Source organism: Balaenoptera musculus, chromosome 2, assembly GCF_009873245.2.
Source record: "Balaenoptera musculus isolate JJ_BM4_2016_0621 chromosome 2, mBalMus1.pri.v3, whole genome shotgun sequence".
In the NCBI taxonomy this organism is placed as follows: domain Eukaryota; kingdom Metazoa; phylum Chordata; class Mammalia; order Artiodactyla; family Balaenopteridae; genus Balaenoptera; species Balaenoptera musculus.
The window spans coordinates 113,912,319-113,939,285 of record NC_045786.1 but is presented as its reverse complement, the minus strand read 5'-3'; the positions used below and the strand labels follow the sequence as shown (position 1 = coordinate 113,939,285).

The following is a 26,967-nucleotide window of genomic DNA, read 5'->3' as shown; positions in this document are numbered from 1 at the left end:
TGATTAGTGATGTTGAGCATCTTTTCATGTGTGTGTTGGCAAACTGTACGTCTTCTTTGGAGAAATGTCTATTTAGGTCTTCCACCCCTTTTTGGATTGGGTTGTTTGTTTTTCTGGTATTGAGCTACATGAGCTGCTTGTAAATTTTGGAGATTAATCCTTTGTCAGTTGCTTCATTTGCAAATATCTTCTCTCATTCTGAGGGTTGTCTTTTTGTCTTGTTTATGGTTTCCTTTGCTGTGCAAAAGCTTTTAAGTTTCATTAGGTCCCATTTGTTTATTTTTGTTTTTATTTCCATTTCTCTAGGAGCTGGGTCAAAAAGGATCTTGCTGTGATTTATGTCATAGAGTGTTCTGCCTATGTTTTCCTCTAAGAGTTTGATAGTGTCTGGCCTTACATTTAGGTTTTTAATCCATTTTGAGTTTATTTTTGTGTATGGTGTTAGGGAGTGTTCTGATTTCATACTTTTATATGTACCTGTCCAGTTTTCCCAGCACCACTTATTGAAGAGGCTGTCTTTTCTCCACTGTATATTCTTGCCTCCTTTATCAAAGATAAGGTGACCATATGTACGTGGGCTTATTTTAAAACAACTCTTAGGCACTTTCCCAGGTGATTCTGATCTGGGAACCTAAGGTGGGTCTGAGGTGGGGCTGGGCATCCATATGTTGTAAAGCTCCCAGGTGACTCTGATGCACAACTGGATTTGGGAACTACTGTGGGATCTTACTGTTAAGCTGGGAAATGTATAGAAAACACGGGTTCAGTGTACGCTTGTGCTAGTGAACACCATGATGGCTTGAAAACCTTAGGATTTGGTCCCCAACAGCATCTCAAACATAATGACCTTCACTGAGTGTCTTAGCCGCTCCTCCCTCCCCAACTCCAATCCTCAGCAAACACATCAGGAGGTGGGAGAAGCTGTGTGATTGACAGGGTCCCCTGAACTTCCCAAAAGGTCATCGTGCATACAAGTCATCACTTTCACCCTTGTCCTTGGCTGTGTTGCAGGAGCACCATGAGAGGGTCTCATCACAGGTGTTTTGAGACTGTAGAAAACAGGTTACATAAAAATACTATCCAGGGACCTCCCTGGTGGTGCAGTGGTTGGGAATCCGCCTGCCAATGCAGGGGACATGGGTTCCGGCCCTGGTCTGGGAAGATCCCACATGCCAAGGAGCAGCTAAGCCTGTGTGCCACAACTACTGAGCCTGTGCTCTACAGCCCGTGAGCCACAAATTAAAAAAAAAAAAAAATACTATCCATTTTCTGCCAGGCTTGTACAATATTCATAGCACTTTTACTACTATTATTGTTTTTATTTCTCAGAAAAACCATGCAGTACAAAGTTAAGGTGGGTGTTAAAAACATCCCTTCTACACACTGGGCTCCATGGGATTCAGTGACTCGTGCAAAGTCAGACAACCAGAGCTGGCCCTGAATCCGCCATCCTCCCGAGCTCCAGTTCTGCTTCTATGCCAGAATGGAGAAGGGTAACATAAAGGCATTTTTCTCTCCTTGTAAAAGAGAAAAAAATGGGGGGAGGGGAGATTATTTAAACACACCTCACTCATACTGCAATCACTGCATTGTTTCTCCTGTTGAAACACCCTGTTGGTTTTTAAATCCCTTTAAACCCACCCGACACCTGTATGGCCCAGATCCAAGAATTATTACCGAACCCCTCACTTTTTATATTTAACCACGTAGGAGTTTCTGTGATGGTATCTGGCTCTTGGTTCAGTTGAAAATTTCAGAGCTTCCAGAATTTTTCTTCTTCCATCAAAGCTATAAGCATGCAATGCTCAGACCTGATTTTTTTTTAATTAAGCAGAGAATGGTTCCCCCTTTTACTTATCCTGCTGGATAAAAATAGCATCATGGCACTACCCTGTATTGTTCCTCTGTGAAGATCCTTCTGAAGTATTGACCAAAAGAGAGGGCAGGGGAAGGATGGGGGAGGTCTCCGTCAGCAACTTACGGTTTGTGAGATGACCTCTCTTCAGGGCAAGAACTGAGGCTGACAGCAAAATGAGAACTTTCCAGCAAATTCATTATAACAAAGCATAATGTGAGCTCACTAGGCACAAAAATAGGCAAAAGGAAAGTGACTTCCACATAAGACCTAATTAAATACTTTGATGTCAGAAGCAGAGCAGGGAGGGGTGGAAAATCAAATCAGACCAAAGTGAAGGACCCAAATTCAAATGGAAAGAAGAAGTATTTTTCTCTCTTTTTCTCCCTCCCTTTCTGTGTGCGTGTGTGTCTCTCTCCCTGTCTCTCTTCTGTCTCTGAATCTCTCTCCCCTTTTATTCCTTTGCCACTGAAGGAAGAATAAGATTCAGGAACAATGGGTTGAAAATTCTTCAGCCAATTAGTCCAGTGACTTACTACTGTTTATAATGCGCAGAATGTCCCAGGCTGTTTTGCAGCCTCGCCAAGTTGGTTTGTTAATAACAGGAAGCTAGCACTTCTCAGTACAGTGGATCAGCTACACGTGAAAATAAATGCAAAAAACCTGGAGGGGAATAGCAGCAGACCGAGAGTAGCCTTGATTTAATTTAACATTTGGGGGTCCACACACAAATGAGCATTTTAGTAGGCTTCATGGTGGAAGTTGCTGTCATTTGTAAAATATTCTGGCCAATTAGCTAATAGTGTGCTTGGATTTCTCCTGTTTTGATACAGTAATACTAAGTACATTGTGAAGCCCAATTATACAAATCATCCCCATATGCCATACCAGTCTTTCTTTATGAACTGTGTTTATAAATCCTGTGTGAGGAAATGTGTACTTCAGCAATTTAGACCATGTGTAAAAACATAGCCAATGGGATTGTCAAGAAAACAAGTTCCAGCCTAGGAAATCCTAATGTGTTCCGCTGGAATAACAGGAGGGTGCCGGGGAGTGCAATGCTCTGCTTAAATACATATTGCTTTATAGTGTTTAACCGACTCAGGGGCTTCCGCTTCCCTTTCTGTTATTTTATTCTTCTTTTCTTTTAGGATCCAACCTTGGAGTTTCTGAGAAAATTTGGGGTTGGTCTTCTCTCGGGCACAATAGCCTCAGTCATTAACATCCCTTTTGATGTTGCCAAAAGTAGGATTCAAGGGCCTCAGCCAGTTCCTGGAGAGATCAAGTACAGAACCTGTTTTAAAACAATGGCCACGGTCTATCAGGAAGAAGGGTAACGCATTCTTATTTTAATAAATGTGCAAGACTAAAGCATTGCTAAAACCATATTGTACTTCCATTTTGATGCGAGCCATTAAGCCCTCCTGAATTGGGTGTGTGTCTGAGAAGCTCTAGGGAATAGATGAGAAACTTTGTGAGATAAGACAGTCATGAGATGTTGGCAAAACCTTCTTACGCCATCAAGAAACATGAGCCACGATCATTCAATACACTGTATGTTTGTCCTAGAATGCCAAGGTGAACTTTTTGCTTGTCAGTTTGCACAATATGCTATTGCATATAATATGCCCTGTTCCCACATGGGCAGGAGAGTAATTGTCTTCTGACTATACATCTAATCAAAATGTCACCTAATTATATTCTCCTGGGAGAATTAAACATGAGAGTTCTGTGAAGTTAGTTCTCTTTTAAGAATTTAAAGTATGTGCCTTTTTCTACTGGTCTTTGTTTTTTTAAGTCTTATTTTTGTCTCTTCATCCCTCCTCAGCAGGTCTTATTCTCAAGTAAGCAAGTAATATTTTATTATTTTGATCTAAACTGCATTGTATTTCCTTCCGTGAGGACTGAGTTTATGGTCTTTTAAACTCAATTACAAGAGTCATTTTGTCCATATACACAGCTGTCTTGAAAGTAAGGCCTGTCTGGATAGCAAAAACCATCTCGCTGATGAAAGTCCTATTTGCAATGGGACCAGATCAGCATAGCCTGGGTATTAAAGAATCAATTCTTTCCTCTCATCCAATTTGCTGCAGAGAATACTTAGCCCGATACTGTCTGTTTTGGGATTTGAAAATTTTTTTCAAATGACTTTTTTGGGTAAATGCTGGGTCAGCATCTCAGTAAAGCTGAGGGACAACTCCATTTTGTTTTCATAATAAGAATGTTGCTCTTTCCCTTCCGGTTCTAGCATTTTAGCTTTGTATAAAGGCCTGCTTCCCAAGATTATGAGGCTTGGACCAGGTAATAATGTTTTCATTACTTATATCCTTCCTTCCTTCTTTCTCTAGTATCTCTTTTTTCTTATTTGTGTCTATCTGTAACACAACTAAAGTTTGTCACACTGTGAAACATGGAAACCTTCAGGATAAAAAGTTGTCCAGGAGTATTCAAGACACTAAAGGCGTCCATTAGAAACGTCCTACCTTTGTTTATAAGGTACTATTTGTGGCCTTACTGGAGGCTGATAGAAGCCAAAGCCCACCTTAAGTCAATAGGAAAGGATGCACAGCCAGTCGGAGTTTGAGTCGCTTCTGGCTGAAAGGGAGGGTTTTTCATGGAGTGAGGGACCAGCCCAATAAAACTTTCCCTGGTGCTTCTAGTTCATTCTTGCTCCTGCCTCAACTTCGCTTCAGAAAGAGAAAAGGAGGACAGCTCGTGTCCATGAAGAGCCAGAGCAACTCTCCTCACAGTCGCCTCTGGGGAGCAAGAATGGAGGAGCTGCAGCCTGGCGCTCACCTTCCCAGCTCCTCTCAGCATGATGGTGGAGGCTTCTGGCTCGGGGCCTCACCTCAGGATGCCAGCCCACAAAAAGCCGGGGCCTCACCTCAGGATGCCAGCCCACAAAAAGCCGGCTGCCATTCCCACAGGGAGAGTCAGCTGCCTCTGTGTAAATAGATAAGAAAGCAACTGCTGCAGACTCAACCACCTGGGCAAATAGTCTTGGATTATAAGCAACCTTGTGAATAAGTACAGAAGTATGCACTAGACCACACATATTATTTTACCAGGCTACACTCACCTTCTTAGACATCCTGGAAATCTTCCCCGGAACTGTCCCCTACTCCTCCCCTTTCTCCCTTTCCCAGTCCTCCCTTTGAACACTGATGTCCCCTTCCCCTGCCACACTCACACATATGCACATTTCCCTTTAAATCTCAGCCCAGTGAACCAGCATTTCTGCCAACCTGAGATATAGAACAGCAGTCTGTAAATTGAAGCTGGTGAACAGTTCACACTTTCGTATATTTTGAAAACACTTCCACAATTCCCAATCCATCTATCCCAGGCTTTCTAGGCATTTAAGCGTGGATTTTTGCTTCACATTTGAGATCCAGACCTGCCTTCTCTTTGTCATTGGCCCGTGTGTCAACACGAACCCAATGATAAAGAATATTGGTGATTTTGTGCCACTCTCTCCTCACGAATGTGGTGTTTTTCCTTCACCACACAGTAAAAACCTGCTAGCAGACCTAGTAGTAGAGAAAATCATAGGACTGGCCCTAATCCAGCTTTCTCAGGACGGGATGGGCCTGAAAAGGGAGAGCGATCAGGGAGAGTTTAGCTAAAACGGTAATTGACTGGAACCTTAATCCAAAACTCTTAAATAATCTGACCCCAAGTTTTGTTAGAGGCTTGCAAATGTTTGGTTGGCTTTTTAAGTGTTTTTTGCATGAGGTGTCCTGAGTTGCTGTGGTGTTAAATCCAATGAAAAGGGTTCTTGTGAACAGACTGTCCAGGCTAAACAAAATTGTGAATAACTGGAAATCTCATTCAAGGACCTGGCCTCCACTCTCATCCCAAACATACCGGTCCTAGCAACCTCAAAGGAAAGAAAGGTGTAGAGAGAAAGGTAAGACTTTTGAGTTAAGGATAAGACTTTTTCGAGAGAGAGAAAGAGGGAGAGCGAGAGACAGTAAAAAAGAAAAGAAGGGTGAACCTGGCATTTTCATCCTTTGTTCTAGAGAAGCATCCCATCCTATTTTTATAACAGCCTTAGCAGCTCTATGTGGCTAATGATCCGGACCTCCCATGAAAGGAGAATCTTGAAGTCTGTGGTTTAGACTCCAAATATCACTAGGCTGCAAACTAACCCGATTCTGCGTGTTCTTGTCTTATATGGTGAACAGTTAATAAGAGTAAACAGAGCAATTACATACATATTAACAACCCTCTGTAGTGCATCCCTTTTTGTTTGCCAGAGCCAAGAGGGCTACAGCAGCTGAGAGGGGGCTATTAGAGTATTTTCAGGGGTTAAAAATGAAAATTACAAGCAGATAATTATCTTTGGTATAAGGTTACACAAACATGTGCGGCCTGTAGATTAAAAAAAAAAAAAGCATATGGTAGTGTGTACAAAATAAGATCAAAATCAAGTTCTGTTTCTTTCCATCAGAAGTCAGTCTTCTGTTCATGCAGCCAAGTCTTCTCTAAGTTGTACTCTGGATATTTGTCCACATTTTTTAAAATTGGGCTTTACAATGTTGTGTTAGTTTCTGCTGTTTGTCCACACTTTGATTTTGTAATATTGTTCACATAGACCTGAAAGGATAGAGAATATCTTAAAGGGCACAGGATATGTGCTATTTACTGCATCAGACAGAACACAAAATCATCCACATGCAAATGCTTCTCCCGATGTCTAGGTATTCAGCAGCCTCAGTGCTTGTTTTCCATATCATAGTCCTGTTGACATATTACATAGCAAGCCCTTTTGCAGCCAGTTATATAACTCTTCTCTTCCAAGATAAATGATGGTCTTATGACACTCAACCCCGACTACCAAATTTTCAAGTGCAATCCGTATATATCTGAGGCAGATGAAAGGAATGAAGGCAACAAAAATCTGAGGCAACAAAAAGAGGTTGAAAGCTAGCTAAGTTTTGAAATACAGATTTTAAAAGGACTCAGAAGCTACTTTTCACATTGTAATCCAGTTTGAAAGCTGTAAGAGAAAACCAGGCTCATCCATCAAGCACCATCTTAGAGATTTCCTTCTTGAATGCAACTACAACAATGCTAATAATAAACTGAAAAAGATAAATCCTTTGCCTACATATGACAAATCTGAAGGTTTCTGTTCGCGGGAAAGCCACATGCCCTTACATGACTAAATGTGTCTGTATTTACTTACTTTTAAAAATTAAAAGTGCCTGAAAAAGAATCTGATGAGAAATGATGAAAGTTACAGAAACTCATGGGGAAAAAATGTATTTAGAGACTCAAGATGGTCTTGATTTCGCTCGGAGAATTTTCCACAGTTTTCTGTGTATTGGAGCTTGAGAACTGATGATTCTGAACGGCTTCTGCCTGATAGGCTGCATGGGACTCCAGGGATTCAGAAACCCAGTGGGAAAGACAGCACAATTTCACAGGACTTGGGATAAAAACCAGCTCTTTTCTTTTGTAGGTGGTGCAGTGATGCTGCTGGTTTATGAATACACCTATTCATGGCTTCAGGAGAACTGGTGATTGCCTACAGAGTATTTTTCCCCCTTGTGATAATAGATATTCATTATACAGCACCATGAGAAGAAGAGAATATCGATCAGCTGAGCCGATACAATGATAAATTATAATTATACAATTATATACAATTATAGAGGGTAAAACAGTTTGTTCAAGAACAAAACCTATTTTGATACTTCAAAAATTATCTCTAGACAATTTGAAACTGTCGTTTTGGTCATATCCATAAAACTGTGAGAAGAAAAATACTACTATGAAGCAATGAGGTATATAAACTGAATATAGAAAAATAGCATGAAATCAGATCTATATCATAAAAGCAATATAAATTTTATGACCTATGTTCCTCTTACACGGCTTCACAAGGAAAATTCATTGTGTTGATGATTATTTTCTCCCAAAAGGTCAAGAAGTGCTAAAAAGTGAAAAAAAATTAAGCCAAAATTTAAACAGTTTTTATAAGGAATTAAATTCTTCCATAAATAGTGTTTAATCATATACAAGGAAAATATTTCTAAAGTGTATTAAAATGACCTTTTAAAATTTTATGTTAAAATGTGACTTTGTTGGTTTCTTTTAGTAATAATACTCATCTCAGCTATATTTTCCTAAATCTACTTTATATTATTTGCACTGTTGGTTAATATTTTAAAATCATGATATTTGAAGTCTTTTATGACAAATATAAGACATGAAATTATATTAAACTACTTTCCCTTTGAAAACAAGTTTTAATGCTGAAATATTTTCATGCTAAATCACAAATTCAAACCACTCCTTGGGCCCGTTTGTGCTATCTGTATTTGCATCAAATACCTTTGTTCAGAACTCTTACCTATGCCATTCTTAAAAATGATGTTTAGAATAAAACTACATTTCTAGGTTATTAGTTTTAAGTGACAGTTTCAGGTGTGAAGTCAACTAACTGCAGTGTTAAAATCTGTATTATGAAGGGGAAAATGTTTCAAAGGAGAAGTACATTCTTAGCATTTCCAAAGATTCCTGTACTAACATGCACTCCAAAAATTATTTCCTTGGCGTTGATATAACCAAACTTAACTTTATATCCGCATCCTGAAATGATACTACTTCAGTAGCTAGAGGCAACAAAAATATCTGCATGTTCGAGATGGCACCTGTTCTTAACTACTACAAGGTATTTCTACCATAAAGCTGTGTCACTAAAACATTTCGAAAATAAAAAATGAAAGATAACATGGTAATTATTACTTTTTATTAATTTAGAGCATTTAAAGTATAAAAATAAAGGCTTTTTGACATACTGTATATACATACACAGCCTTCGGTTGTACATCCTTTCCAACGTGTTTTTAATTTATATTTCAGCCCAGTATTTAATGAGGGTCGTTAAAAGTAGGACAAAACAAGAGAAATAAGAATGTGTCTGCTGTCCAACTGCATTCTATCCTTCAGGTAATACTCTTGCCTTCTGTGAAAGAGAGCACTGCCTGCATAGAGGCCATGAAATTGAACCTTTAACCTCTCCATGTGGATGGGATGGAAAAGGATCTCTGAAGAGTGCATTTGCCAGGTTAAAAACAACACTTTTACCCCCTAAGAATCAGAGGAAATATGTCAACAGTCACCAATAACAATAATGTTTTGAAAATCAAACAACCCCATATCCCATCCCACTTTCCTTCTCTCATTTTTAAGAGCAGCTTTAAATCATAATATGCTTTAAATAGCCAATTGTATTTGGGCTTTCTCTTTTTAAATTTACTCCATGTGAATTCACTGTTGCTAAGAAAAAACCTAGGGAAAAAAAGAAAAGGAAAACTTTGATACTATTAATATTAGATTTTTAAAGATACAAGAACCGGAAAAAATATATAAATAGCATAATAACAAGAGATTTCTTAATTTAGATAAAGAAAATAACATTTAGTTATGTTTCCATACAAACAATTGATATTTTTTAAAGACTCCTAATAGCCGCCTAAAAACATCTGATAAGGAATAATTCTGTACCTTATGTCAGTTTTTCTGCATGGCAGGAGAGTCCCTGTACAGTGTGGTTTTAAAGTCTCCACCAAAATATTGGACTGGTATTTTGTTCCATTCGGTTTATAGTCTATTTTCTCACCAGACTGGGAACTCCAGATGTCAATAGGAGTTTTACAAGATCAAAGGAAGACTACGGCCCTGAGAGTTCATCTGCTGCTTCTGCTTATTCTTCTCCTGAAGTTATAATCCTCTGTTTGCAGCACTGAATTTCGGTTGCTTTAGAAATAAATGCAGTTCAAAGCTCTCTATGAGATATCTGCTGCTTGAAAAAAGCAGTTCCTCGAACATAGCTTGTGTGTCAGAAATCTGCTTACTGTTTATATCCTGGTGATTTGAAAACCTAGCTAATCTAGCCATCTGAGTTTTAGATGAGGCCATGAAACCGATGTGACAGAACGGGATTGCCATGTGGGCTGTGCACAGCACAGACAGGAAGAAATCAAAATCACCTAACGAACGCATCTTTAACAACATCCATATCTAGTGATGTGCCCTGTTAGTTATTGCACAGAATTAATACCAAAAAACCCGCAATATATTAACTTAACTTTCCAATAGATGAATTGTACCAATGTTTTAAAAACGTATTTTCAAGCCCAAATTGCCAAGCAGGAAGAACTTTCTAAACAGAAGCAATTAAAACTGTAGAATTTTGCCCAAGAAAATCAACTGTTTTAAAATACAACACATAATCACATGCTCACACACACACACACACACATACCCCTCAGCTCTATGATTAACACTAAAGTGAAAAACAAATTGGTTTAGAAAGATCCATCAGTTAAACTGTGCCCTGTAACTCCAGAAATGAATAAAGGGAATTTTTAAAAATTAAATAGCATTTGTATTTCTAATACCACCACCAGTTTACCTACACGTGAAACATGCTTCTGTACAACAATGTAAACTTCACAGCAAGCCATTTTTACATTCATTAGAGCAGAATTTTCCATTGTCTTTAAATTACAACGTAATTTTGGGCTGAGATTGCTGAACACACAGGTAAGCCAACAATAACAACAGTACAATTTAGTTTCACAGTGGTTTTCTTAACATAAAGTTCATTTTAAGTGTCTTTGCAAAGCATTTCACATTAAACTTAAGTTTCTAAGTGACTTCCTTTAGAGCCTTGTTCAGATATTTTCCACCCTCTTGTCTTTATATGCTTGGCATGTGTGTCGTTTGATTGGGATACAAAATGGGAGACTGGCTTGTTTTATCTGTGTTTTGAGTCCTCTGTTGTAGAAAGAAAATGTCCTTCATGAGATGTCGAAGCCTTCACTGCACACACAAAATCTGGGGCAAGTCCAGGTCCAGGAGCCTGAGCGGCCCACCACCAAACAGAGACAAAGACATTGCCGGAAAGTCACCTTTGCAAAAAGAAAGGAAAAAAATAGAGAGGGGTGGGGGCAGGGGAGGGGCCTATCCCATGGAATGAAAACACAAATGCACCAGAGTCCATATTTACAAACTAATAGAAAGTATAAACATTATTGTATTTGGAACCAAGTCAAAACACCAGGAGGAGCTAAATTCAGATATTGCTTAAGTTATACATATATTTTCCAACAAAATATGCCATCTGTTCAAAATAAACAACGGATCACTCAAGTCAATTGTTGATTGGTTTCCTAATGATGAATTAAGGATTATTTTGTTACCTTATTTGATTAGAGGGTGTAGCATAACTTTTTCTATATCTATTTTCTTTTATTGATTTTGCAAAATCTCAACAATTGCACGTTTCAGAAGTTCAGGTTGATTTAGAATAAATATACACGTGTGGTTTTACCAAAGACTAGTTTTAAAAGTTCCTTAAGCCCTTTGAGGGGTGCAGGTTTCTTCACTACGTTAAAACAGTGTGTGGCCAACACAAACGTCTCATTCAGTCCTTAACATTGCTTTTGTTTTTAACTCCTACAGTCATGTCAGGTGTTCTGTGAGAGAGAAGTTATGGTAAGAGATATTTAAGTGTCATCAGCACAGAGGATGTGAGTCCGTAAAGCCAGCTTTCGAGGCAGGAGGGTTGGAGGGCAGAGGGGTGGGATCCGAGACCAGGGAAGAAGGGGAGGGTGTGCCGAGAGGGGGGGGGACTCGGGTGAAGCTGCGGCAGACGGAATCTCCCATCAGAGTGCGGAAGCCGTGACAGAGTGGCTACCTTCTCGGGCTGCCTGCATTCCCTTGAACGCCAGCGACGCGGGAATGTCACAGTTGTGGGGGGAAAGTGGGGTGCCACTGGCATGTTGCCACCCGTGTCCAGCAACATAACCAGAAGGAGCAGCGCTGTAGGTCATGTAAGGCGACACTTGGGCTGGGGTAGGATAAGGAGCCATTGTGGATGCTGACACAAAACTGCTTACAGCTGGGAGACCATTTGGTGCCTAAGAGGAGTAGGAAAAGAGAAGAGGTGAAAATAATCACATTAGAGCGGTTGACATTTCACGAGTTCTTAGAAAGAAGCAGAATGTCAGTTCTGAGTAGTAACTAACAATATTCTGACCCTACTTTCTGATTTTTTGTTGTTGTTGTTTAGACTTGACTCTTTTTATATTCTAAATGCATTCACCGTCTTGCTACGTAAACATATTCTTTCCACAAAGATTTTGAGGAGGCAACAACCAGAATATTCACAGTATTTGCTTTTGCTACTTGGAATTATAGGAAGGAAATGCAGGGTGAGAAAAGAATTAATTGTGATTAAGTACTCTTAGAATCCATTCAGCTCTCTATCTGCCTTTGCCAACCTTCCCCATACTTCAGTTTTGTTTGACTCTTTTGTTGAGGCATTTGTGAAGGGCCTGGTTGGTATAGCTTTCATTTCCAGTAAAGAAGGGCAGAGTATGGGCTGTCACTTTAGAAACTCAAAATGAGCATGACCTTTGATAAATAAAACGTGGGCCATATTTTAAAACATCATGTTGAAAATGCTTGTTGGACGAAGGACATGCAAAATCAGGCAGTTTGTCTATAAGGGTTTTTTAATGACAATTGGAGGTATATTTTCCAGAGCTATTTTATCAAAAAGGAAACTGTCAGAATATAAAAGAATCGCATATGCATGGTTTTGAAATTGGAAAATCTGCTTGCTAAGTTTTAGGGCCCTGTGATCTGAATTTTTAGAAGCCACATGGATAAATCTCTTGAAATCAATTTAAATGTAAAATGTTAGTTTGCAAACAAAATGCAGCAACGCTGGCAGGCAAGTCTGCCTAGAAGCCAGTGTTCCCTTGGCAACCAATAAATTATTGTTGGTATCGTTACTATTAACAACACCAAAAACACCCTGATTTCTAACCCTCATTCTGGCATGAATACTCGGCATCCTTCTTCAACTAACTTCATTTTTCCCCCTGAATTTCTACATTGTTGAGGCTTCCCTGGTGGCGCAGTGGTTAAGAATCTGCCTGCCAATGCAGGGGACACAGGTTCGAGCCCTGGTCCGGGAAGATCCCACATGCCGCGAAGCAACTAAGCCCGTGAGCCACAACTACTGCGCCTGCGCTCTAGAGCCCACAAGCCACAACTACTGAGCCTGCGCTATAGATCCCACGAGCCACAACTACTGAGCCCGCGTGCCACAACTACTGAAGCCTGCGAGCCTAGAGCCCGTGCTCTGCAACAAAAGAAGCCACCGCAAGGAGAAGCCCACGCACCACAACGAAGAGTAGCCCCCGCTCGCCGCAACTAGAGAAAGCCCGCGCAGCAGCGAAGGCCCAACGCAGCCAAAAAGTAATTAATTAATTTAATTTTTTAAAAAATTTCTACATTGTTTAGAAATAAAGAAAATCCTGTTTCCTGGTAGCGATGTGAATAAATAAACATATATCACCATATTTCCTAATGAAACTATAATGTAAATAATAGAAATATTATTCATAAAACCAATTTAAGCCTTAGAGGTAAGAAAAGCAGACATATGTTGGATACTTCTTCCAATTCAACTGCAACACAGAAATTGTTTTCTAATTTAATTCATTTGGTTATTATTTTCACTTCCACATCTATGAGAATGCAACAGTGGGGTCTCAAAAATGATTTTCTCAATTTAGAGTAATGCATGGAGTAGAATATATACATGAATGTGATTTAACACTACTTGTGGATTTCTGACAAAATAAGAATAAAAGTAGAGGAGTTAACTTTGTGTAGTTGGTTCTATAAGAAGACACATCTCATGTTCTTTTTGTCAGAGTGCTTGTTCTTTGAGAAATGGGGAAGAGGAAAGGAAACTGAGGTTTCCTGAATCTGTCCTATGTCCCAAGCACTAAGAAATATCCAACATATTTTATCGAATAATTGGAACTGACAAATTGTATCTCATTTTAACCTATTGAGTTTATAATAATTACAAGATAATTTATAATGAGTACAATGTGATGTTCAATTGAAATTAAAATGTGTTACAAAGGATGACGCTCTGTTTTTGCACAAAGAAGCCATTGCATATCACTGTTGAATACAAATGAAATATTATCCTCTTTTTATACAAAAGAATATAGATTAAGGAGTTTAGCCATTTACCCTAGGCCAATCAGCAAGTCCATGGCCATGTGTTAAAAGAAATTATCATCCCTGTCTGATGCAGGATCCTCTGTAGCAAATCATGCTACTCTCCCAGACAATTAAAAGATAGATACAATTTAATTTCAAACTAGAGCATCTTTTCTGGTAAAAGATTCTTTCCTCTTCTAGAACCTGATTCTCATTCTTAGATCCTAATTCTGTTTCTTAACTTCTAAAAGAAACTCTTTTTCCTGCTTTCTGAAAATGGCTCATTAGAAAATGGCTCAAAAAAGATACACTTTAAGACTCTCAACAGATGAGTATGAAGATAGACAACTGTCAAATTGCAGAAGAAATTTAGCATTGCATAAAGATTTTATTTCTGATCATTATTATGTAGAATTTTCCCAATAACCTAAGAGAAATTAGTTTGGAAAGGGATTGTTCCAATTCAGTTATGGAAAGGTGTTTGCATCTATATTTGGCCTCTTCCATTCTAGCATTAATTAATATTTTATACTATTTGTGCCAATGTGCACCAAGAATCATAAAATAAGAATGTTAAGGCTGAAATTACTTTTAAAATAATGAAAACCTTTGCTCAACAGTTTCCAAGTACATAGGTTAGATTATTTAGTGTAATACAGAAACAGCGTATTGTTTAGCAATACAGTTAGCAGAAAAAAAGTATTGGTGAGTTCTATTTTTCATCACAGCTAAGTTTTTCCTACTCATTCTGTTTTCTTTATATTTTTTCTATCATTCAACATTACATTTCTCTCTGAAATACTTGCTTTGTTGTAGTCCCTTTCCCTTCCTTACACCCTTGCCCTTGGAACCACTGCTCCCTGATGTGACCCCTTTATTTGGGGCTCTTCAGCCATTCTGATGTAATGTCCACAATCCCTTACATGGGTCCACTTCTTTTTGCCCAGAGATGTTCTCCCTGAGAAGCCAGGCTGGACTGGACTCTCATTTTAGATAATGCTCCTAGGATTTGGGGGGAGGGAAAATGTTGGATTTAGGCCCCTGTTACCTTCAGGTGCCTTACTTACTCCATAACTACATTTGTTTGTCAGGTGTAAAAAACACTAAGAGTTCTTTCCAGATTTGTCCATTTTCTATTAAGGCAAACTTGTTTTTTATGCTATTAGTCCTATTAGTATGAAATATTTCAAAGTTCTCTAAAATCTGCAATATATTTAGAGTCATTTTAGTGATGTGGGCCCCTCTGTACTGCAGAAAGGAAAGTTGGGAAGGGAAGCTCAGAGAGGTTTGACATCCTCTTGTAGAAAAAGGCAAGGGGAGGCTAATAAAGTGTTTGCTTAAAAAAAAAAAAAAGAAATCTTTAAACTTAAACAGTTTAAAAATAGCTCTTAGCTTCCCCTCAGGTTAAATTATGACCTAGATTTGGGGTGGAAAAGTTTTGTCTTAATTTCCCTTTTTACTTTTAAAGTTCAGATTTAGAAATTTTAAAAAATGGCATGAGCAAGATAAGAGAACAAACATGCTTTAACTAAAGCGTACCTGCCACCTTCACTATTCATTCATTCTAGTAACTCAATAAACACATCAATTTTCTCACTATTAATTTTGAAACATGACATTAGTAAAAGGTATAAATCTCTACCAGGTAAAGTAATTGTTATTTATGGTGCAATCACTGAAAGAGTAAAATTTTCCACCACAAAGGAAAACAACTACAGGTAGCATTGATGTTTGTTTATTCTTTCCAATAAAAGAGTACATGACTTAAACTTCCCAAATCTGTTTAATGTTTTCAGTGAAGGGCATGTAATTAATCTGAAAAGCTAGTTAGGCTGAGTAGAGACTACCAAATGTACACCATAAATATAGTGGGAGCAAACATGCTAAATTGCTCTATTTAATTGGATTGTAAATATGATTTATAAATCGACCAACATATGGAATCCCCAGGGAAGAGTAAACAGATTTTCCAAATGAAACCCCAGCAATGGGCATGTAATGGAAATCTCATTTTTGAAAATGACTTTACCTAAAGATTCCATAAATAAAACGTCAATCCACCAACCCCTTTTTCATGTGGATCTTCCATGAAAGCCCTGAGAATCCTTTCCTGTAAAGAACTGTACAAGGGTCCTCCCTAAGGCAAACTATCTTCTACCTAATGTTGAGAACGAGATTTACTAATACAAAATAAAATAGACCAAATTGTATACTCTGGAAAAAGTAAGTTCCTTGCTCTGTTGAATGTTTTTAGAAAAAGATGGATTTTTATCCCACTGACATTAAACAAAAGAGTCCAGAAAAAATACATAAGATGCAATGTAGTCTAGTTAAGGTCATCACAAGAGAGAATGAAAGTATGAGTTTTCATTGCATTTGTTCTAAAATGTTAGAAATACAGATTTGTCAGTTTTCAAAAATATTCCTAAGTGAATATGTCAAGAACCTATAGTGGCAGAGAGCTAGACTGTAAACAATTTGAGGACAGGAACTTGTCTTTAATCATCTCATATCCCCACAAAATGGGACACATTATAGGCGTTTCATAATCATTTGTATACTTAAGTTAGTGCAGCCTTTTGAAAGCAAAAGATGTGTTGCTCTTGCTTTTAAAAAACAACAACAAGAAAAAAAACAAAACTGGGCACCCTTTATCACAGAACAAGCATAACACTTTAAGTAAGCAAAATGAGTAAAGCTGTTGAAAAGGTAAATAAAAGTTGTAACCTAGCTATTTCATTATTTGATTTATGGTCATTCCATTTATTCCCCACCCCCACCCCCAGAGAAAATGGAAATGCATTAGTATCCAAACACTTGTGACCATGAAAAACTGGTATGACAACTGTCTGGCAATTAGATGTTATAGACTATTCTTCAGATGCTGGTAGTTGTCTACTCAACATTTTTTCTCCTGAAGAAAATGCAAATAGCACTGCCAAGTCTTCTATCCACAGTCTTTCATCCACTCATCAGTTCTACCTGGTTCTTCCCTTATGACAAAATCAGTTTACCTTGGCCTTATAATAAAGTAGGTTCAGCCACAAATAGAGATGTGCTTCACCTAGAATTTCAACCTCGATATCATAAGCAAGAAAAAGCTTCAGATCTGAAAATAAACAAGATTCTCTCTCTTTTTTGGTGAAATCATTTTTCTGACTGCTGTTCTACCCTTCTTAATTCGTTATGCAATAACCTAGTAAAATAAATCTGACAAAATGAAATGACGGTTGTAAATATGGTTTCAACATTCATCCAAAAGGATCTTAATTATGGATAACTGCAGATCTAAATGTCTCTAGGTAATGGAAAGCTGCTATTTAAAATGTTTTTCTAAACTTTATGTTTCCAAAATGTTATTAAAATTGATGTAGCCTTGAAAAAAATTTAAATCGCTTTTTTTTGTATATTATATGACACATTTTAGCAATACATAATCAATAATTTTGTTTTAAAACATAGTTAAAAGTTAATCAGGTCAAAGAATATTTTTCATAATAAATAACATGAATTTCAAAGACTATTGGCATTTGCCTAAAATTGCATTCTCTACAAAATTATAAATTATTTAACACAAAGTTAACTTTGTTTGATATGAAGAAGAATCCATGGCAACTTCATTTATATTTTCACAAGAACAGTGTGTCTTCGAGGACAGCCAATCTGTTAAATAATGCACTAGAAAATTATATTCAGGATGCTGAAATACTATCTTTATTTCAAATACAATGTATAAATGCATGTTTCATAAGAATTTCAGATTAATTTACGTCTCCAAATTAAACTCTTTTCACATCTCATTTAACTCTGAACTCTTTCATAAATTCAAGTATTTATAGACTAGTTTCCATTCCTCAGATCCTACAGATCTCAATCTGTAGCTAATTTTATATTAAACTTGCTGTCTGAGTTGATGTATATACTACCCCAAAAGGAAGATACTCAAATATTATAAATCTACCATTCAGATTACTTTAATTATAGTACCAGATATTCATTTTTTTCTGACAAAGCATGCACAATTATACAAAGAAAATTTCAAGAACTATACAACTGTTTATAAACTGTTAGAATGAGGCATTAATTCACTAAGTACCATGTATAAGGGTAGATATATTCCAACCTCATGTTTCTCTGTATGTATTTGTTTTTGTTTTTGTTTTTTTGCCATGCAGTTGCATTCAAGAGAGGTTTTACACTTTCCACAGAAAAGGACCAGCGATTAGGAACCAGAGAACATTATTGTCATTCAGAGTTAGATGAGATTAAAGAGTTCTAGCCCAATATTAAATGTGGGTGAAAAAAAGCCAAAATAAATATCCTTTTTCTTCTATCCTCAAAGATAGACAATATGGACTTCTGAATGGTACTATAAAATATCAATTGCAGTGTAATATTAAAGTGTACAATTTGAATATTCTAAACTAATGTTTTAAAAACAAGATAGATGTGTGCATAAGGTTCTAATTACTAGCAATCGGGCATCTTTCTTTGCAGTTTAAGCTGAAAATAGAAACTCTAGATTACAGTAATCAATAGAGCCTATGATCAGTTGTCAATTCAGCCCCTCTGGTAATTTTACAGGTATATTCTGACAAAGGATTATGCTCTAAATCCTATAATCCTGAACCCTTGATTTCCTCCTTTATACACTAAAATGAAATTGAGATTATATAATACTACACTATTTAATAACAACCATAAATGCACTAAAAGTATTATGTGCAAAAATTTTGAGAATTTTTTTTTTGCCAAAGACTTTCAATTTTTGTTTATAATACAAATAGAGAAAAGTTTTACCTAAGTTTACACTAGGGTTGTGGAAATGTACATATGCTGATAACATTTTGAAAAATAACTTTAAAAAATAAAACTACCCTTTGAATATTTGTAGGAGAAATGCATATATATATGGAATACACACACACAACACACCTTACATTTGCATGTTTGTTTATGAGCAAGTTTTAATGTATAATTTTACCCTCAAGGAACTCGACATCTAAATTCCAAAACTGCTCACAAAATGACACAGTCTAAGTGTATGTGTCTACTTAGCACACCTTCAGCATTAAGCACTATTTTGATAATTATAATAGAGTAGCTACTGATTTAATTATGCACAGAAATTTTTCAAGTTTTGATATTTTACATCATTTGTATTACCTTGCTACATGGCAATGCAGAAGATTAGCATATTGCCAATAAGAACTTTCCAAATGAAAGTTTGATACAAATGTCTTTTTCTTCTGCAAAAAAATTTTAACTTGTCCTCAAGCACTTAGAACAATACTTATTTGGCCACTTATTTAAGTTATACTCTTATAAATCTGATAATTAAGTGACTTGATATTCACGGTATAAAATGTAATGGATTTTTAATGTTCAGAATATGCAGGATAGATTACTTGACACAGTGTTCTATTTTTATTTTAAATTGATTAGTTTCATTTTGAAGTGTATGTATTAACTAACCATTTCTAAACAAGATAATACACTAGGTCTATAATTCAAGGGAGTAAAAATAAAAGTAATCATAAAGATTTTTGGATTATGCCGCTGCTTTATATATAAACTGGGTTCATCAACTACATGTGGGAATTAGAGACCTTTTTTTTCAACTCTGTACTTCACAATGTTATTCCAGGAAATGATGACCTAATAAACATTACTGAGCACCAATTAAATGCTTACTACTCTGTATGCTAGGTGCTTTATAGATGCTCTATTGTTTGTAAACAAGTACCTTGACACTTTTTGACTATGAGCTGGCTGACCAAAGTATATTCTGACAAAAGAAAAAATTTCTTGTTTTTGAGTCAATCTCTAACGCCATTTCTATCATGGTAATATTTAATGAATGCCTACTATGTGCCCGATGGTTGCATTATCTCATTGAAATTTCACATCTCTTTAGGTTGGCCCTATTATTTCCCTATTTTATAGATGAAAAAAATGGAGGCTCTAAAAGGTTAATAACTTGAGTAAGTGGCAATGGTGCCATTGTACATAATGCCTCTTCTTTACGAATTACCTGCTCTTCTGTGGAAGGTAGTGACAAACTTTCTTACAATTTCTCTTTGGCATTCTTTACAGTAGAAGGAGATTCAGGAAAGGAACCCTCCTTCCTTGCTGCTATTTTCTGTGATATTTGTCATGGGAGAGCTACTAATCTATATGGGATTCTGTTTTAACAAAATAAGGGAGGGAAGAGGAACTGGAAATGGGGTTTGTTAGGGAAAATAAAGACTAGGATTTTTTTTTCCCAATTGAATAAACGTTGCAAGTTCCATTGCGCTTAAAAAGTTTATTTTAACAGATAAGAAAACATTAAAAGTTTTAAGATTTCAAAATAATAAAATGAAAACTGGGTATTTTGAGGCTTTGGAATTGGAGTTTGGTATGAATACATTTGCGAACCTACACAGGTCTGCTCAAAGAAACCTTACGCTGCTTTAAGGTCCAGGTTTGTTTTTGCTGTTTGCTTTTTTGAGAGCTTTGAACTCCTGACTCCACCGTGGTGATGAATTTAGACTCAAAAACTCTTGGTCTTTTGTTGTTGTGGTTGCTTAGTTTTTCTCAAAGGAAAAAAAAAAAAAACATGGGTGTTTTAATTTTTCTTTTGGAGAGTTGGGGGAGGGAGAGAGGGAAAGAAAAATTAAATGGTCCACAGCCAGTCCGTATAATTTGAGGTTTTCTCACTAACCTCCCTGGGGAGATTACGACGTGACCTTTAATCGGGAAATGGTAACTTTACGCAGTTTATCTGCTTGCCCTCTCCTCGCCGTCGCTGGACCAGCCACGCGCGCCCGTTCTCTGGGAGCCGCGGACCGTCCGCGCGGGAGGAGCCGCAGCGGCGCGCCCTCGGGCGTGCGGACCGCTCGTACCGCGCGCAGCTGGGAACCCACGGCCGCTCTCCCGGCCCCTCGGAAGCGCCTTCCCGGGTAAGTGTACCCCGACGCGAGCCGCGGAAAGGGCTTCAGGCGCGACCTCCCCGCGCCTCCAGGGGCCGAGCAGGCCCGGAGGCGCTTCCAGGGCCGCGGGGGTCGAGGCCTCACTACGCCCTCGCGGGTCCGGGCCTCCTTCCCGCCCCCATCGCCCCGGCCTGGGGCTCGTGGCCGCCACGGGGAGTCGACCTGGGCCTCTCCTCGGTAGAGGCTCCGAGAGGGGCCCGGGGCCTCCGTCGCCCGAACCCCCGCGGCCCACCCGGCGGGGCCCTCGCCTCCTCACCTGCGCGTACTTGGCTTCCTGCTCCAAGGCCCCCTTCTCCAGCCCGTTCACCGCGTGCGGGGCGGCGGCGGGGAAGTTGCTGCGGCCCAGGCTGCTCCACTCCTCCACCTTGGGGCTGTGGTAGGGCGAGCTGTCGCTCACTCCTGGGGAGGAGGAGAGAGGGCGTCAGGCTGGAGGGCCAACCGCGCGCCCCCTCCTGAGACCGGCTGCGAACCCGCGACCCGCGAGCGCGAGGGCTGCGACCTCTGCCGGCCCCCTGCCCTCCGCCTCCCAGGGGTGCGGGAACGGCCCCTCCGGCAGGGAGCCCAGGGCCCGGCCAAGGTGACTCGCCTCGAAGTAGGCCTCTCCCCGCCCTCTCCCCCACGCCCGCGGGAAGATACGTTTTTCTTTTTCATCCGGCCTTTGATTACCTCCTCCCGTCCTCGCTCCCCCGGGGAAACGAGTGGAAGGAATCTGAGAATTTTCCCCCAGTTTTCCCAAATCGGGGAAAGAACCCGTGAAACTGGATGCGCCGTTCTCCCCATTCCTAAGTCAGGGTCCCAATCCTGACCCAGGGTCGACTGGGGTTCGACAAAACTCTGAGACCGGTGCCTTCCGAAAAGGGAGAGAGGGTCTCCCAGGCCTAACCGCGCCTATGCTGGCGCTCAGAAACATCCAGAAAAGTGCTCACTGTGCTGTAGAGATCTAGTACTTATGTCAACAGATGGAACAAAAAACCTGCACAGTCCTTTGCAAACAAATAACTAAAGGATGCCCACAATATACATGCAAAACATAGGTGCACAGGTTTCTGCCTTCCGTATGTGCCTACCTTGCGTGAGACTACCCTTGATGCTCTATCTCTACACATTAAATACATGAGGTTATGTGCATATGACTTAAAAAATAAATACTACAGTTACCACTGTAAATGCCACCAGTGTCAGAGGTAAGGTTATAGGTTTTCTTCTTCAATGAAACAAAAGGTTAGTATAATTAAAGTATAAGTATTTTGGAAAAGAAGTAAAGCCATCAGCTATCCTTTATGTTTCTAATAGAGATGCTAAGAAAATTATACGGGCGTAAACTGATTACCACAATACCTAGAGGTGTGCATATTGAATCACTGGCATCTTTAAGTGAGCAAGTAGAGTTTTAAAGAGAAGATACTTGAAAACTATGAGCAGTTGGTCTTTGGGACCCATGGGTGGAGGACTGAAGTTTGACAAAGCTACTACAACTTGATTTTAAATACTTCCATCTGATACAGTGCTTCAAAGGGGCAATCATTTTGTAGAAACGATCATTGGTAGAACTAATCATTTTATATTCACAGATTTGTCAGAAAACAGGTTGTTTAAAGCTGGCATCCAGAATCAACAACATGTAGAATGAAGAGTTGCTCCTCTCCATAATCTAATACTTTTTCAACTGACATTTGGTCTGATTGTAGGCTCCCTAGGGAAGAAGAGTTTTCTTTTCAACTCTGTCAGTCTTTTTTCACTATGCCTCCCCCTCTCCAGAGAATTAGATTGTGTTCCAATTTGCACCAGGAAACTGTATTTTGGCCCAGAACTGCCAGTCTCTTCTTGCCTTCCCAGACAAAAGGCAATCGGTGGGCACAAGCCTGAAGTTATCTTAAGAAATTGAGATCCCCCTGCGCGCCCCCATTTCTGCTGATCTCACACTTTCCCATGAACCGGGGCTTCCTTTAAGTGTCAGTGAGGTCAGTTTATCCTATAAATCAAGGGCAAACTCTCTTCAACTAAAGCTCCAACCAGCTCCGAACAAGACAAAACCGGGCTCTTAGAAGGATCTTGTAAAGTCACAGTCAGAAAACAAGAAGATGAGAAATCAGGGCTATGCTTTAATTATTTAAAAAGATAATTGTGCCAATGTGGTGGCAACCGAGAAAGGCAGGAAACAATTAAAGGAACTATTTCCCCTTTTCCTATTTAATTTTTCCTCTGCTCTTTTTAAACTTCTGTCTGAGAAATGAAGAAGGTAGGCTCTTTATCTCTGCATTATTTAAATTTCGCGTCTAGGGCATTTTTTACTTTCTTTTCTCCCTACCGAGGAAGAAGTTAACGCTGTTTTTGTTGTTTTGTCCTGTTTTAACAACGCAGTAAAAGAAAACAACCTCGGGTCTCCTGCGGAAGCCCGATTAAACACAAGGGCTCGAGGAATCGTTCTTAGCAAGCAGAAAAGACACTCACCACACGCAAGGTCAAGGGTGAGAAAGGAAAGGCACCACTGAAAACGTGCAGGGACTAGATGTCCACTCACATTCCCGGGGACTGGGGGACCCTAAAGGGAAGCGGCAGGCACGGGAAAAACGGGAAAGAACAGAAAAGAGGACAGCATGGAATCGCCGTGAATTTTCTCTTCATCACAGCGGTGGTTGGTGCCACTTCCTAAGATATATATGTAGTGAAATCTGTTAAGGTAAAAAGTGTCGGGGGTGGGGGGAGGAGGGGGAGGACAAAGAGAGAAATAAAGCAGAAAATTAGTCCCAGAATGAGCAATGCTGTAACACGCAAGTTACTAGTAGTAACTTCAGGACCTCCGTTTCCGAGGAAAATGAAGTGAAGCATAAGAATGAAACCAATTAGGTGACATTTGAACTTCCTGCCTGAGCAAATTTGGTCTGATTGCCAGAATGCAAGAAGAACACTGCAGTTTCCACAGGGTGCCCGACTCCTCGCGGCCGCATCTGATCCCCAAACAAGCTACCCACAACAGTGTCTGCAGCCGGCAGCCCCACGCCTGCTCAGGCCTCTCCGGCTGCGCCCCAAGTCCGGCCCCGGCGGCGCTCTCCAAGTGAGCGAGCTGGTCTGAGGCTGCGGCGGCGCGCGAGGCGGGGGAGGGTGGAAAATGCGAACCATGTGTCGGGGATGGGGGGATGCTGTGGGTCTGGTCGTTTGAGATGAGGCAGTAGACTGCGTGTGGCAAGGAAACGAAGGGCATGAATTTCACGTTAATGAGATCAGGACACCCCCTGGGAAGGCCCCTTACGTTCCCAAAGGAAGAAGCCTCAGGCAGTGGGATAGACGCGGGCCCCCCCGGAGGCCGCAGATACAGAGACCCCAGAGAGGGTGCGGAGGGAAGCTCTGCACATCCACACATCCGGTCCCCGAGCCCTTACCTTGGTCGGTGATGGAACGAATGCCCAGGATGTCGGTGACGGAGTGGGAGGAGGGCCAGGTGCGCGGCATGGCCACTGAGCCGGGGATGGCGGGCACGCCGGGCGGCGTGGGCACCTTAGCCGCGGCCGCCGTGATGGGGCTGGGGTACGAGTAGATGTGGTTATAGGGCAGCGCCGGCTGCGGCGCCGGCTGGTGCTGCTTGTATGAGTCGTAATGGCCCTGTTGGGCCAAGTTGCCGATCTTGTTGCGCAGGATGCGGCTGATAGAGCTCACCGAGGGCACGTTGTACTTGTCACACACGCCGTCCGCCAGTAGGCGGTCCCGTATCTCCCAGGCGAAGATGCCGGGGTCCCTCTGCTTGTAGGTCCGGATGTGCTTCACCACAGTGGGGGTGGTGACCCGAGGCTTGCTGCCCCCAATGGCTCCTGGCAAGATCGAGCCTGTCTCATTGTAGCGCGCCAGGATCTTGCTGACGCAGCCGTGCGAGACCCGTAGCTGGCGGCTGATGTCACACGGTCGGATGCCCAGTTGGGCCAGCTCCACTATGCGAAGCCGGATGGCGTTGGGCAGCGGCCTCCCGTTCACGAATACTCCTCCCAGCTGGTTCACCTCCCCGAAGGCTGGCTCTGCAAAACGAACACATGGCGCGCGGGGACGCGCATCCGCAGTTTGGGACAAGCGCTTGCCACTCGGCCTCCGCGCGCGTCATGGGACAAGGCGGATACACCCGCCTCGGACTAAGGACCCGGGCTTTCACCAAACCGTAAGGTCCCTGAGCCTTGAGGGACGGCCGCAAATCACCGCGGTCGAGTCAGACCCTCCTCCCTCATTCCGGTAGTGCCTGCGGCCGCTACAGGCAAATGTAGTGGTGAGACGCAGGGCCTCTCCGAGTGCTCAAAAGTCTCCGAAGCAGGCGGGGAAATCGGTCTTGACGCCTGCAAGCGGCTGCTTCTCGCCTACTCGGCGCTAAAGTCCTTGTGCCGCTCCCCCTTGATCCCCAGCGCCCCGCCTTGGGACCTGCGCAATTAGACAAAGTCTAGTCTTTTTTTCTGGTTGGCTTCTTTTTCCCCCCCGTGTCTGCGTGTATGTGAAACAAAATTTGGTCCGCAACTGGGACCGCGGGGCTTGCTAATGCCACCGCTCCCTACTCTTGAAATCAGAAAATGGCATCAACAGCAGCAACCCAGTAGCCCGCGTTCAGACTGAGCTGCTGTGCGTCGCTGACCCTTAGCGTGTTCCTACAAGTTGTAGGAACACGAGCAAAGTCAATAAGGAGAGTGTGAGCGCTCAGTGGTGCGCGCCCTCGCGCACCCTCCCTCCCTCCCTCGCCCGTTCCCTCCCTCCCTTCCCGGTTCTGACAGCGTCCCCCGCCGCCACTCACCCATTGCTCCGAGCAGTACACCAACCGGGCCCCAGTTCCGCACTCCCAGAAAGAAACTTTTCGCGTGGCCTCAGTGGCCCGGTGTATCGCTCCCCCGGGCCGCTGGTGCCTCCGCTTCTCCCCGGGAGGAGGCGGCGAGAGTGCAAAAGGAAGGAGTAAAAGGAAGTCTGTGCCCCGATGAAAGAGGCTTGAGTTCTGCATTTCAATCTAAGCAGCAACGTGGGCTGGGCTGAGCGGGGCCGGGCGGCTCCGTCTATCACTCACTAGGGACACGCCCCCAAAGAGGAGGGCCCGAAGGCAAGCTGCATGATGATTGGTTAGGTCCGTTGAGCGACAGCACAGTCCGGGAAAGTCCTTCCGCTGTCTCTTTCAATCTTGCTCTGCACCTGGGTGACTAAATACAATGAAAAGAGGTGTTTGACACCTTCCCAGGGGCAGCGCAAACAGACAGCAAAATCAGGCTGTTAAAAATGCTGAATAAGCAAATGAAAGCGTTTGTTCTGAGTATGAGAGACTCGAAGGGAGAAGGGGCTGAGAATACTTCTTTGGGGGAAGGATGGACCTCTCAGAATTTAACTTCAACCTCTAGGTGGGAGGTGAGCGCCACCGTCTTTGGTGGTGGTGATGGTGAGCCTTCTTAGAATAGCCTGTCCTGTAAGCCTCGAGGGGATATCAGGAGAGGATGGCTGTTACCGGCGGGTCCTACCGCACTCCAGCCTACGCCAGGTGGCCAGAGCCCAGGTGTGAGAAGGTAGGCCCGTCGGAGAGACGAGGAGAATTAGGGGAGACCAAGCCAGAGATGGAGGCCTTTGTTTCCACCAGGTGGAGACCTTTCCCCCGGCCTCGTGACTAACGCCCCACACCAGTCTCTAGGGAGTTCATCCAGGAGCGCGGGGTAAAACCCTAGCCTAGGCTCCAAGCAGGAACGTAGCCACACGCGGCTAAAGCAAGCGCACAGCCAACGTCGACCAATTGCCAGCGCATGGGGCACTCTCTGCGGAAGCCAGCGCGCCGCAGGGCTCAACCGTGTTGCTGGTCCGCGGGCCCTTGGTGCCGGCCGAGGTTCTCCGGTTTTCCCCCACCAGTGAACCACTGCAAAGGGCTTTTGTTTAAATATGAGAAAGACTTGGTTCCAAGAAGGTGAACACTGAGCCTGCACATGTATGTGATTCCCACGTCTTCTGACTAGCTGCCAGAGGCCCTGCAGTTCAGCCTACCTTCTTAATTTTCACTTTCATTCACGCTAAGTCTAATCCAAAGTGTACAGTATTCTTTTTGGCAGTCAAAGTTATTCACATTTTGAGTACCGGTTATGGAGAATGCTAATC

General features: G+C 41.4%; 2 protein-coding genes across 5 annotated transcripts in view; one reads left to right on the top strand and one right to left on the bottom strand.

Annotated features, from left to right (window-relative positions):
* SLC25A21 (solute carrier family 25 member 21) overlaps positions 1-10,071 on the top strand; it is a 513,974-nt gene extending 503,903 nt beyond the window's left edge. For 2 of the 4 annotated variants that reach the window (XM_036844060.1, XM_036844059.1), the window contains exons 9-11: positions 3,007-3,188; positions 4,104-4,156; positions 7,323-8,686. In XM_036844060.1, the coding sequence (XP_036699955.1) occupies positions 3,007-3,188; positions 4,104-4,156; positions 7,323-7,384 (297 nt within the window). In that variant the 3' untranslated portion in view covers positions 7,385-8,686. Of the gene's footprint in view, positions 1-3,006; positions 3,189-4,103; positions 4,157-7,322; positions 8,687-8,728; positions 8,816-9,491 lie in introns of those variants that run through there. The other 2 variants (XM_036844061.1, XM_036844058.1) reach the window with 2 other exon arrangements.
* A 139-nt stretch (positions 10,072-10,210) lies between these two features.
* On the bottom strand, positions 10,211-25,829 carry PAX9 (paired box 9). Its single transcript, XM_036844057.1, has 4 exons — positions 25,640-25,829; positions 24,258-24,884; positions 21,134-21,276; positions 10,211-11,793 (listed from the first exon to the last, which is right to left on the bottom strand). The coding sequence occupies exons 1-4, from the start codon at positions 25,641-25,643 to the stop codon at positions 11,539-11,541; spliced, it is 1,029 nt and encodes a 342-aa protein (XP_036699952.1). The 5' UTR covers positions 25,644-25,829; the 3' UTR covers positions 10,211-11,538.
* Between the last annotated feature and the right edge of the window lie 1,138 nt (positions 25,830-26,967).

Bases quoted from the DNA above. Each gene is read 5' to 3' on its own strand.
- PAX9 (XM_036844057.1), bottom strand. The intron at 21,277-24,257 runs GTAAGGGCTCGG...CCTCCTCCCCAG, and splicing joins TCGTTCCATCACCGACCAAG to GAGTGAGCGACAGCTCGCCC. The intron at 11,794-21,133 runs GTGAGGAGGCGA...TACTCCTCTTAG, and splicing joins AGGAAGCCAAGTACGCGCAG to GCACCAAATGGTCTCCCAGC.